Below are 12,160 nucleotides of genomic sequence, written 5' to 3'. Positions count from 1 at the left end.
CGTGTGGGATGAGTTGGAAGGAAACATGCAAAAGGGGGTAAGACAGTCTTTTGACATGTAAGAAACGATCTAGTAGTGGCATAGAATGGATGAGTGTAGTGGAGGTGGAGCTGAAGAAGAGTTGTTGGATTTTTAACTTAACCGCCGTTTGGGTCTGCTTCCCACCGCATCTGGTGCGGTCTGTAATATTACAATTTTGATGAAGGTAAGTATTGTACACCGTTTGTTCCTCCATTCATTCTAATTCCTATTCCAATTTTGTACTTGGAATACAAACACACACTCCTCTTCCCTCTTCGCAATTCTTCACCTCCAATTCGCATTGTCGTTTGCAGCAAGCGAGCCTCGCCAATTAAGGTACACTGCTTCTACTTCCAAGGCCCTGTTTGTTTGGCTATCACTATGAATCTCCTATATTGCATACTATTTCGCCTTAGGCTTAGGGCTAGGATTTTCGTCTTCTTCTCCATCGTCGTTTTTCTTTGCTCGTTGTAAATGTTGAAGGACGCTAATGCTGATGTTTATTTGGCTCTGGAGTGAAGGATAATTTTCTTCTAGTAATAAGGTGAAATGGAGGATGGTGAGAAACCGAAAGAAAATTCACATGCTAATTCCGATATGGAGGTTGTTGATTCCACTTCGCAAAGTCAACACGTGGCTTTCCCTGCGCACGTGCCAGCTCCCAATTCCCCTGCTCCGCTACAGCAGGATCAAGTAATGGTTGATCAGGGTAATGGGAACAAAAACGGCGATTCTGCTCCTATTTCTGTGCCTGAAACCAAAATAATTAGTGAGAATCAGCTTGAATTTGAAGATGTTAAAACCCTATCGCGTCAGGAACTGATCACTCCAAAGCCTAAAGAAAAAAATGTCAGAGAAATGAAGAACGTGCTAAACGATGCTGAGGTACTTGGGGTGAGATATCAGTGCATTATGTTATTTGTTGTCCTTTTGTAGATTGTGATTGTTTCCTTACATTTCATCCACAGATGACCGATTATGATGAGTCTGGTACGGTTCTGGAACGAGAAGCATTTATGAAAGAGCTGGAGATTTTCTACCGAGAAAGGTCCTTGGAATTTAAGCCTCCTAAATTTTATGGGGAGCCACTTAATTGCTTAAAGTATGTGTGGTATCTTCTATAACACATTGCTGTCTGATACCTTTCTCAGTAGCATTCTGAAGTCTAGTTGCTAGTTTTGAATGTAATTTTTGACTGCTCTGATCTTGGGTTCCTTATTTTCCCTTGGGATGTAGGCTATGGAGAGCTGTTATCAGACTAGGTGGCTACGATGTGGTATGGATCCATGTCATGCTTTATTAGTTACAGCTCATATCTGTGGTTCTTGCATTATAAACTTTAATGTTGCTGTCTGATATATACATTACAATCTTCAAAGTCAAGGCTGTAGTTACTGCTATTGCTCAACAGTTCCATCCTGTTCTTGCTTTTTGTAAGATAAAATGGATATTTTGTTGATTCTTGATTTAAACTTGTTAGCAAGCATCTGAATTAGGGATCCACGTGATTTCCCTATGTTTGATGGTTGTGTTGATACCTCAGATATACTGTAGTTATGCTTTCAATATTATCATTTGTTATGCATTCCCAATGTTTGATGGCCTGTGCTTGTGTCGATACTTTCAACACTACTCAAATCAAATGATTGGACAGACATTATCTGTAGCCCAAATAGAACTGATGCTGTGGATGTTAAGCATTTTTACCGTTGGTCCTCAGTCATCTTATCAACTTTACAAAGAGCCAATCATTTTGGATCTGTAATTTATCTAATAAAATCTGTTTAAAATTTGAGATGTGGCAAGACTAAGCTTAAGTAGTTGTGGTCTCACTTGTTGAGACCTGATAACAACTTGGCCCTGTGGGATTTATTATTTTATTTTCCTTATAGTAGGGTTGTGAGCTCCAGCCCAGAGTCATTCTTTTTTGTCCTGCAACTTGATTTTGATTAACCAACTATTTATTTTATAAATTTTGGAATAGAACATAGCAATACATATTAAGTTTATTTGAGATTCATAACTTTTATTTCAGTTGTGCTAAAATGTTGGTGGTCACTTGTCAGTCATTCGTTACCAATAGGTAACAAAGCTGATCTTGATTATATGTATTGTAGGTAACTGGATCCAAGCTGTGGCGGCAAGTAGGAGAGTCTTTCCACCCCCCCAAGTAAGGCCTATACATATTATTGTTTGGTAGTTCTTATTAAGCCTTCATAGTCCCACCGTATCATGTTTATACTATTTACCATCATTGGTGAACTCTTCATAGTGCTCTGAGTTGCTTATAACTGCTTGTTATTAAGATATATAATTTAGTTTCTAAAAAGTAAAACTCTCTAAACAATTCATTTTTAAAAAATTTCCCTTTGCTTATTATTATATTGAATACATTCCTGATTTTTTCTCATAGGACTTGCACTACAGTCTCATGGACATTTAGAATCTTTTATGAGAAGGTAATTGATTGGGTGCACTTATCTATAATTATCAGTTAGACTTCATCTTTCTTATTGTAATAATTGATAAATTAGAGTAGACTTGTTGTAATATCTAACGAGCATCAGTTTCAGTTTGAATTGATGTCAATTTCATGTTCTTACTCTTTAGATGTAAAAGAAAAAAAAAGTTTGCATGCTGTCTCTACTTCACCTTTCCATGGCATGTGCTATCTTTGTCACAGGACTGGAGACCAAGATTTGCCATTATTATTTGCTTTTCTGCCTTGTACTATTTCAAGTGTCACCCTTGTTGCCCTTTTTGAGTCATTTGCATGCTCTGCTGGTTTCCTTTTTCCTGAATTTTCAATTTGCACAGGCACTATTAGAGTATGAAAAGCATAAGAGAGAGATTGGGGAGCTACAACTCCCTGTTGGATCATTCCATCAATCTTCAAGTGTGGAAAAAGAGGTTTGTGTAGTGTTCTTTCTTTTTTTTCCCCACTCTACTTCTTTGATTTCATACTCATATGAAGATTACTTTTATTATACCAGATCATCTATTGTTTTCCTATGTTATGTGAGCAAGTAAGAACATTTCAACCTCTACCATTTTTTTGTGGATATCAAATAATGAGTTTCTTTTGCAGACTGCTGTTTACCAGGCTTCAGGCTCAGGTAGGGCACGAAGGGATGCTGCAGCACGTGCAATGCAAGGTTGGCATGCTCAGCGCCTTCTTGGATATGGTGAGGTTGCTGAGCCAGTTATTAAGGTCTGTTTGAGACCTTTAAAATTTGTGTTTCTTATTCTTTGCATTTACCTCCCCCTCCTCTCTACATCTATATATATATGTATATTTTGTAGCAATGTTTCTACTACTAGATCGTTTTGTATTTCTTACACAGGACAAGAGCTTCAGTTCCACGCCAAAGCGTGAAAAGAACCTCAAAAGTATTGGTATGCTTACTATGAAAATTACCAACTGATCTCTAAATTAATTGCTTCCTCATTTCTTCATGGTTCGATGAACTAGGTGTGATTAATAAACAAAGAACACCATCCAGTCTGGAGCATACTGAGAAAACTGCAAATATTGAAGGAGATAGACAGTTAAGATACTGGTCTTTTCTGTTAATTGACCTGAAATCCTGTGCATACATTCATGATTTTTGTATCACTGTTGGCTTCTCCATATACAGTCTTTTGCTTCATAGTATTGGCCACACACTGCCTGAAGTTTTCTATTAGTTTCATTGGATTACAACACAATAAAACAAGGAATTAACCAAGACAATCTGATGTGCCCCAATCATACTATCCTATACATATCTTATTGAAGTCCTTGGAGATATTTGCATCCTTCTTTGGTTGTTTGGAAGGAGGATTTCAGAGGAAAAGGAAATTTTTTTATTTTTAAATTAATAGTTATATAAAATTTACGATAATAAATAAGTGATTAATACATATGTTTATGTTAATTTATCATTTTATATCTTTAATTTTGAAAATTTATCTAACTAAAATATATTTTGTTAAAATGTTCCACATTAGTTAGAAAGAGTTAGAATACTCTTTATAAGGGCTTATATAATCCTCTTTCTACGAACTAGTTGTTGAGAATGAATTAGACCCAAATTTCTTACTATAGTATCAGAGTCTATCCAATTTTAGTGGGTCACCAGGAGATTTTCAATCTCGCAAACTTCACATACTAGATGTTCAGTCCTAAGCGTAAAGAGGTGAATTAAACTCAAGTTTCTTAACATATTTATTTAAAATAGAAATGTTCTTCTTCTCTTACCTCTAAAACTCCACTTTCCAAACAAATAAAGGTTTTAATGTTTGAATTTTTCCTCCCCAAATATTTTTTGAACCAAAACACAGACAAACCGAATGTGGATATCCTGGGAAACCCTTTGGCTTTTTCATCTTGTCAGTGAGAATACCATTCATCATAACTGATCTTTTAGTCAATTTAACCATTTATGATCCCTACTTTTCAATCTGAAAAGGATACAGATGCATGCACCGTGAGGCTTCATTCAAGTTTCTGTGTTTCTAATGAACCAATTCTAACTGATTCTTTTCATCTGGTAGACTGGTCACAGCAGTGGTGGACATTGGACCCCCAGCTGACTGGGTGAAGATCAATGTGCGGGAAACTGTATGTCAAGTTGGTTTTATTCTCTACCTAGTTAATGTTCTTTCTATGTATCATAATGGCAGATTTTCTCTCCAGCTGTAAATAAAATTGAAAAAAAAAAACTTAACTGCTTGTTATATCTGTGTCCAGAAGGATTGTTTTGAGGTGTATGCACTGGTTCCTGGACTCCTTCGTGAGGAGGTAACCACATTAGCTCCTAGTCTTTTATCATTGGTTAATTTTATGCAGGAAAACTTGCTTGATATTAAGGTACTTATATCTGTTGGGAAAAACACATGCACGTTTAATTGTAAAGTCCTTTTTTATCCAACAAAGAGTTAAATAAAAATAATTAGTAATTCTTTGAATTTTTTAAATTGTATGTTTGGGATAATTTGACATAATTTGTCATGTTAAAAATTAGTTCCTATACCTGTATTTAACAATTGGACTTCCAAGTTTACTTCAGAAATGGGCAATGGTGTATTCACACTTAATTTTATGAAGTGCATTGTGATCTTAATCCATTAAATGATCTAAAGAGTGGATACAACCTTATTTGCTCATTTTAGAAAAAACTAGCTGTAAATGAGTTTTTCTGTTTGTTTCTATAAATCCAGGTGAGAGTCCAATCAGATCCAGTTGGACGTCTTGTTATAACTGGTCTGCCAGAACACGTTGACAATCCATGGGGAATAACCCCCTTCAAAAAGGTAACTATCTTTTCTTAACTGAGATATTGATATATTGCTAGTTTTAGGAGGGTATCGTAGTGTTGAGAGTTGTAACAGAATTTATCATGCTAGTACACAGCATCTTCATTGAAAGTGATTGACTGAAATTTGCTGTCTTTTCAGGTTGTGAACTTACCTGCAAGAATTGATCCGCTTCAGACATCTGCTGTTGTTAGTTTGCATGGTCGACTATTTGTACGCGTACCTTTTGAGCAGGGAGCTTTGTGAAATTTTCCTCCCTTGAATGATTGGTTTCTCAAATCACCCCTTAAGGGGTAAAAATTTTCTGAACAATCAGGGCATGGTTATTTATGTTTGGAAATAGTGTAGCCCCGTTGGATTAGATGAAATTACTACCAACTTTACATTTTTTTTAAGGTAAAAGCACCCAAAATCACTAATACAATATGCAAGATTTTCCGTCTAAAAAAAAACTTTTTTTCCTTTTAACACTTCTTTGCTGGCGCATAATTAGTTTGAGTCCAAGTAGTTAGAGGAATCTTTACGAAAATGCTAAATGAGCAAAATGACAGTCTGACAAGAGGACACTCAAATGTCAATGTATAAATTCTTTCTATTGCGTCTGGATGTGTACAGAAAAAATGTTCATATTCTGCATCGATCCCAATATAAATCCAATAGATGGTTACTCTTTTCAAGCTTTCGACCGTATTTATGATTTCGGTTCCTTTTCCAGCATCCTTTTTAGGAACCCCAAATGTTTTCATGTTGCATTCCCATTCAAACAGGTTCCTCTTAAGACTGGTTACATTAATTAAATTACGTTGTAATATTTTGTCATAAATAAGGTTTAAAGACAGGTTATTGACTTTTTATAATTTTAATTTTATTTTTATAGTTTTTCTTCACCTTTCCAGGATACCGATCATTTGACTTTTTACTTGAACTTGTGTAAGTCTTCACACATTCGAATAGTCAATCTTCCAATATCATTTCTTTTCTTTTGGTCTAATGTGAAACTCATGTTTTCCTTTTGCAATTAATAAACAAAACCTTGATCTTTGCTGGCACATGCCAAATTTTCATTTTTGTGCTTTTCCTTTTGGTGACTCTTGCTTTTTAGTATTTTTTCCATAGGTAATTTGCAGACTTCGAATACAAAGCCATTTTGTATCCCGTAAGTTGCATAAAGTCTGTCTATTTCAATATGCATACTATTGGCTGAACGAAAGTCAACCATCAGTGGGATGGTAGTTAAGTATTTGAGCTTTCTCAATTGGAACAAGGCTGGGCTTTTGCTAATCAAGCTCATAATTTGTTCCCTTTGATAGCTTGAGTGGAAGAGCCAGGGGACATCTGTTCACAAGGAGCAGCATTGGATTCCTGCAACCTGCATAATTAAAGTGTCATCCCTCTCCCAAGTCCCAATTCTTGCTCCTAGGTTTTGAAAAGAAAATCAAACTAATCATAGTCTATTAAATCATATAAAATAGTTAGTTAGCATCTTATTAACTCCCAAATGTTACAACTTACACAAAGCTTCTTAAAGACACCTAAGAAGAGTTTTGTAAATAATTTATGAAAAAATCAGCTTGTCACTATAATTTAACAAAATAAATTATTTTTAGCTTACTTTGATTAGTTTTATTGTTAAATTAAGACATTCGTTATCATTAAAATAAATATTTATTCAAACACACCTATAATAGTATTATATGCCAGAGACATTTGCTTGCAATAATAATAATAATAATAATAATAATAATAACAACATTCTATTTAGTATAATTTATTATTATGAAAAATTATGGACTTTTAAATTATTTTTTGAGATTTATATAAAGTTAAAAATTGAAATGAATTGGCTTATACTAAAATTTATAAGACCTGTTCTAATATCTAAGATCCAACTCTAACCTTATTATTTAATATAAGAATTTTTTTTAAGATATGACTTGATGTTTTTAAAAATCTAATATAAGTTGAAAACCTATTTAAAAACACATGTAATAATAAAGTCTTTTAAATAAATTGAAAAACTTACTTTGAAATAAAATAATATTCTTAAACTTATTTGTAATTTTAAGTCTCTAAATAAACTAAAAAAATATATAATTGAATAAAAAAAATAAAAGCAATATATTTTAAATAGATTAACATGTACCATTAAGCAGGAGATTATTCCACCTTAACTGGTGATCTCAAGTTTGAGTTCCAATAAATAAAAATGTGTTAAATACTTTGAAGAAAAACTTTGCTACTTATATGCTATAATAGTCTTATTTATCTCAAACATGATTGCTTCCAAAAAATGGTACATATGGTCTAAAAAAAAATATTCTATTAAATTTAAAATTGTCAAACTTATTTTTATTTATCCATAAAGTTTACTTAGTAATAAAATATATAAAAATGATAGTTTCAGTTCTTAGAGTTCAAATTAAGAGAATAAAGAATATTTATAGAAAAACTATTATATTAAAAATATAATTAATATTTTTTAATAATTTTTTTTAATTACTTCAGTTTAACTTTAAAAGTTTAGGATGACAAAATTAAAAAATATATTATTAACATTTATTTCTATTTAACATGAAAATATTATTGTCAACCTGTTCAAACAAAAAGACATGATATGCGATCATGTAAGTTTATATTTAAATTTTAATAAATTTTAAACTAATTAACAGATGATAAAATCATTATATATTTACAGAATATAATAATAATTTTTAACATATACAATAATATAATATTTATTACTGCATTGAATTACATTTAATTATGTGATTTTCAATAAAAATATATTATATACAACATTTTATTATGTACACTATTGCACAAATTAACAAAATTGATATAATAAATAGCATTATAATAATATCATTTTTGCATATTATGATAGGTTAGAACTAAAGGGATTGTTGAGAATGAAAATTTTGGAGAGAAAGAGAGGAGATTGCAAAATTTTTATCTTAAATAAATAATATATTTAAAATTAATATTTTTTAAAATAAAATAAATTAATTAATATAAATTTAATGTATTAAATATGTATATTATTATAAATAATATATAATTTTTTAAATTAAAAATTATTTCTTCTCCATTTTTCTCTTCCATGCATATATATCCCAAGTAAATTTTCTGGTAAGCGTTATGAACTAGTCTAGATCAGGTAGCAATATTGCAATACCATTGGAAAAGTACTATATTTGGTAGCACAACACAAATTAATCCTAATGATCAGTTCAGCATTTGCATAAGGGTTGAATTTTATATATTGTTCAAACTTTCTAAAAACTTACTATTAAAATTTGTATCATTATATAAATTGATCATAACCCCAGATTAATTTGGGAAGTCCTGTTTGTCGGTTATTAAAAAAGAAACTCAAATAAAAATGTCAATACTTTCATGCTAAAAAGAGAATAAATAATTACAACTTAATTAACAATATTCACGTTTTTCACGTGTACATGTGTATCAAAGACAAAGACCAACCTGACAAATTGAGACACCATAATGACCAAACACAAGAAATATACAATTTGAGTGTTTCCCGGAAATGGTTAAAATCAACACAGCCAATAATGAACATTCCCAAACTGTTGAGTTTGTAGTGTCTTTGCATGTCATGATCACTTTTTAGTTTCCTATTTTTCATTTTTTGTATTCTATCAGTGGAAACCAAAGCCAAAATTAACACATGATCTGGTCAGCTATGGAGTAGTTTGTAATTATGAATTGTCTGTGTGGGTCTATTGTTTATGTATGCTCTACTCAGCACATGTTAAAAAGCGAGAAAATCTTATCCAGATAAATTATAAATTATATTGTGACACTGAACAAAGGACATCAATAGGGTCTATATATATAGAGAGAGAGAGCGAAAATATGTACCAACCTTTGTTTAAAAAAAATAATAGGAATTTTTTTAAAATTATTTATTATATTTTTAATATATATATATATATAACAAAAATGTATTATTTTAAATACTTAAATTTAACTTCCTTAAATCAATAAAAACATGTATTATATATTATACTAAAGCTCACTTATTTCTGGACATGAACCTACCAGTTTAAAGAAACAAAAAGGGATGCATTCCCAGTTCCAAGAATACTTTTATTTTGGAATCAATAGACAATCTTTTTATTGAAAGTTAAGGTTGAATGATACTAGAAGTATGAGAGTTTGATGGTAACATACAAACAAAAATTCTCTATATAATTCTTTTCACTTTTAATTTTAGTGTTTAAAAGACATATATTAGCATTCTCATTTTATTTTTGTTTATGAGCTCAAAAAATATTTTTATAATTTCAAGTTTCAATGTCACTGGTTCTGAAAGTTACTTGGCTTCTTCATTCAGTTCTTGTGGCTTGCTCAATTTGCGTTTCTCTTGGAAAAACAAGCACAGACAAATGATATTAAAGACGAGCATATAGTGGAGAAAATATTAAAAAAAACATATATATATATATATAAAAAGAACTTCTTTCTTCTGGTCTATAGTAGCTAATCAGAAGCAAATTAATTGTTGTAAGTGTAACGCTTGATTTGGTCAGCAAACTTTTACTAGTTGGGAGTAGGAAAAAAGCAATGTTTGAAGTTCTGCATCGGTTCCCAATGTTGAGAATAGCGTTAGCAGAAACTAGGGTTACGTTTTCTGCGCTAGAAGAAACAGGCTTTTGTCTGTGTTTGTTCTCTCCAAGGTACTTTTGCACATAAGGCACATGAGAAAAGAGGTTAACAGATCCACATCGGTGGTTTCTGATCTGAAGATACAACTCAACTGAACAAGGGTGCTAATAACATCCGGCCGCTAGCGTAGGGCATGGTCCTAAACAATATTATAATTCGTGCTTACAAGAATTGAGGTGTCTAAAGTGAATCAAAACAACGATAAATAATTGTATAATATACAATTAAACTTTATTATGTACCATATATGATGAAGAAGCCACTAATTATTTGCTTCAATAGACAACCAGCGGTGTTGTGGGTCTTGGTGTTCATCGTTCAACATTATAATATATGATCCACTACCAAAGTTCCAATATTTATATACATGCTGATTTCTTTGCTATTTTTGTTTATTAATAAACTAGCTGGCTAGCTTGATCAGCGAGGGCATATATTAACACTGAAAAGCAAATTAATTAGAGTAATACAGATATTGCAAAGAAGCCAAATTACTCACCTACATAATTTACATGTTTAATTTAAAATCATGTGTTGCTCCACACATAAGATTAATGCATGTATATTAAACCCTCATCACTAATGTTCATACATAATTAATAATTAAAAAGGATGAGGTTTGGGTTGGGCAGTTGCAGATGCAGTTCTACCCCATCCAAATAGGTCACCCTGAACCGAAGATGAGAAAGGGTAGTTCCTTCCTTCTGCCACCTGTCCAGTTCCCGTGACGCCAGAAGACTGCGATGTTGCCGCATGATGATGGAGTTGATCATCATCATGATCATTATCATGCTCATGATCATCATCATGGAAGGGCAAGGGTAACCTTTCAAACATGGCGTTGGCAAATGAAGCAGCTATTAAAACCACGGGACCCGAAGCCACCAAAGGGGCCACCACGCCGCCGCCGACCACCTGTCCCTGCGCCCCCGACAAATAAATCGACAACCCGTCGGAGCCTGGAGGCGCCGGCGGCGGAAGCACCGTCCCCGTTATGGAAATAATCTCGAATCTTCCCTGAAGCGTCACGACGCACCCTCCCGGTTGACGGAGCCCGACGTTGGTCACCGTGCCGGTGCCGCTGAGCACGCACACGCCCCTCCCTCGGCGCCGCGCGTAAGTTGACAGACTCTCCGCCACGTCAGCTCCGGCCGAGACCTCCAACACGTGTGTGCGGAGCGTGTTGGGGCTGTCACGCGTTACGATGATGGGTGGCTTGGGCTTGTTCTTGGATCCCGGAGGACGGCCACGAGGGCGGCGCGTGGAGGAGGGTCCACCTGCGTCGTCATCGGAGTGCTGAGCGTTAGGGGTTTGAAGGTGTAGGTTTGGTGTCATAAACAGTTGTGGAACAAAACCACCTAATTGAGCTTTGTTTCCTTCAATGTTGTTGTTGTAAGAAGCCATCACTTCATCACTTGTCACTCATGGATCTGTTGACAAGTTCAGATCCAAACCCAACACTCATCATAATCAATACTCAGTCCAATTTATATATACTTATGTATGTGCCTAGCTTAGCTAGGTACTACTATATTCTATTATGTGTTTTGTGAGTAAAATTTGATTTTATATATGGTGTCCCACACATACACACCAGGGCACAACTTTGCTTGCTCCAAGCCACCAAGTCCAATCGAAATCTAATCTGTTTGATAAAAAGTATTCAAATTAAAAGATTAATATTATTGACGCCTTTAGGCATGTTGCAGATCAAACTTAATTTAGAGTAGAATATAGAGCATGATTTAATTAATTTAATTACCTGCGAAGTTTGATGATAGATAGCTTGACTCCAAGAGGAAAATAACCGTCTTGGTGTTGCAGGCAAAAGAACATAAGACCCAGCACCGACAACAACGGAATTGCTCAAAATATATATATAATATATCCAATGCTCTATATAATTTATTGCTTTCTAGTTGATGAAATCTAAGGCTAAGAGGGTCCTCTAAATGAAATTTATGTGACAAATTGGCAAATTAAAATCTGAGTGTGGCAATTTATTTTGATGGAGTTGTCAAAGCATCGCAAAACTGAGCTGAAGATAAGGAATGAAACTGCTAGGGACTCAGGGTTTTGAGGAAGAAATGGTGGAATGGAAAAGAACCAAACAAATTACCATTACCAAAGACAAAAGTTGTTCTATTCCACC

At 33.6% G+C, this 12,160-nt stretch overlaps 2 protein-coding genes across 4 annotated transcripts; one reads left to right on the top strand and one right to left on the bottom strand.

The window, feature by feature from the left end:
• Positions 1–50: 50 nt before the first annotated feature.
• Positions 51–5,988, top strand: LOC113864422 (AT-rich interactive domain-containing protein 5). 3 transcript variants are annotated; one of them, XM_027498088.1, is made up of 14 exons: positions 51–357; positions 543–906; positions 990–1,123; positions 1,258–1,297; positions 2,139–2,191; positions 2,435–2,480; positions 2,839–2,931; positions 3,110–3,232; positions 3,366–3,417; positions 3,494–3,569; positions 4,558–4,633; positions 4,754–4,804; positions 5,224–5,316; positions 5,461–5,758. In XM_027498088.1, the coding sequence occupies exons 2-14, from the start codon at positions 571–573 to the stop codon at positions 5,563–5,565; spliced, it is 1,278 nt and encodes a 425-aa protein (XP_027353889.1). In that variant the 5' UTR covers positions 51–357; positions 543–570; the 3' UTR covers positions 5,566–5,758. The 3 variants fall into 3 exon arrangements, with proteins under 3 accessions (XP_027353889.1, XP_027353888.1, XP_027353890.1); XM_027498087.1 differs by having other exon boundaries at positions 4,558–4,654; XM_027498089.1 differs by having other exon boundaries at positions 52–357; positions 4,558–4,624; positions 5,461–5,988.
• Positions 5,989–10,611: 4,623 nt separating this feature from the next.
• LOC113866320 (AT-hook motif nuclear-localized protein 29-like) lies at positions 10,612–11,412 on the bottom strand. Its single transcript, XM_027501202.1, has one exon. It carries the CDS (start codon positions 11,410–11,412, stop codon positions 10,612–10,614), a length of 801 nt encoding a protein of 266 aa, XP_027357003.1.
• Positions 11,413–12,160: the final 748 nt, after the last annotated feature.

This window comes from Abrus precatorius, unplaced genomic scaffold (genome assembly GCF_003935025.1).
Source record: "Abrus precatorius isolate BTA unplaced genomic scaffold, Abrus_2018 Scaffold4, whole genome shotgun sequence".
NCBI lineage: Eukaryota > Viridiplantae > Streptophyta > Magnoliopsida > Fabales > Fabaceae > Abrus > Abrus precatorius.
The sequence above is the reverse complement of the archived record's forward strand: the minus strand, read 5'-3'. Positions and strand labels throughout refer to the sequence as shown.